Source organism: Salvia hispanica, chromosome 3, assembly GCF_029641045.1.
Source record: "Salvia hispanica isolate PSC_SH4W2 chromosome 3, Shi_PSC_v1, whole genome shotgun sequence".
Classification (NCBI taxonomy): domain Eukaryota; kingdom Viridiplantae; phylum Streptophyta; class Magnoliopsida; order Lamiales; family Lamiaceae; genus Salvia; species Salvia hispanica.
In genome coordinates, this window is record NC_142694.1 from 13,797,591 (window position 1) to 13,798,773 (window position 1,183).

At 50.6% G+C, this 1,183-nt stretch overlaps 1 protein-coding gene across 1 annotated transcript; it reads left to right on the forward strand.

The window, feature by feature from the left end:
- Positions 1-1,183, forward strand: LOC125209275 (zinc finger protein ZAT9-like). The gene has a single exon (XM_048108880.2). The coding sequence runs from the start codon at positions 229-231 to the stop codon at positions 1,084-1,086; it is 858 nt and encodes a 285-aa protein (XP_047964837.1). The 5' UTR covers positions 1-228; the 3' UTR covers positions 1,087-1,183.

Genomic DNA, 1,183 nt, shown 5'->3' on the forward strand with positions numbered 1-1,183 from the left:
TAAAGGAAAGTGCGAGATTCAAATCGCAAATAATCTCAATTACTCAAGATTTACCATATTTACTCCTCGATTGCCCTTCTGTCTTCTTATAGGGTTTTCTTTTTCATATCAAATCAAACCAAACCAAATCCAATCTCCTTCTCCTCATATCTCTTGAATCTTGATTAATATTCCATCAATTTCAACCGCTTCTCTTCTGAATTCCTTCTGAATTCTTGAATTGATTCGATGGAGGAGGGAGACAGCGGCAGAATTCCGGTGATCAAGATAAAAATCCCAAAGAAGGCGGGAGAGGAAGAGGGTGTTCCGAGCCACTACTGCAAGGAATGCGACCGGAGCTTCAGCTCGGGGAAGGCGCTGGGAGGGCACATGAGCTCCGCGCATGTTCAAGCTAACAAGGAGTACTCGATGAGGAAGGCGATGAGCTTCAACTCCAAATCCAAATCATCGTCGCCTGGATCTCCTTGCTGCTCCTGCAAGATCTGCGGCAAGGCTTTCCAGTCGCAGAAATCCCTCTTCGGCCACATGCGCTGCCACCCCGACCGGGACTGGCGCGGGATGGAGCCGCCGCGGGAGGAGCTAGGGTTTTTGAGTGGGAAGGCGTGGCCCACTTGCAAGAGGGGGCGCCCGGCGTTGGACAAGGAGAAGGACAAGGTGGAGGATGAGGTGGAGGAGATGTTCAAGGTGGCGGTGCAGGTGCTGGCCACCGGGAAGATGGAGAGGGACTACAAGTGCGATACGTGTGGGAAGGTTTTCAGGAGCCACGAGGCCCTCGGAGGGCACCGGGCCAGCCACAACAAGTTCAAGATGATTATCGTCAACACGAGCACCCGCCATCTCGAGCCCAAGAAGATGCCAAGGACCAAGAAGATGATGATGATGATGACTAAGCCTGATTTTGTCACTAGTGATCCTGGTCCTAGTGATGATCATGTTGATGGTGATGGCGATTCGGCCTCGGCCTCACCCTCCACCATCAGTCCTACCTCAGCCTCGGGTTTTCTCTTTGATATCGATCTCAACATGGCTCCTCCCGAGGAGGAGGAGGACAAGGGCGTGGAGGAGTCTTCGAATGATAGGCGGTAACAGTCTGGTTCATTACTTTGATTATGTGTTTCTGTTTCTAGGTTTTGTTTTTGCTGTTTTTTTTGGTGTTAGTGAGAAGAGACATGGAAATTCAAGT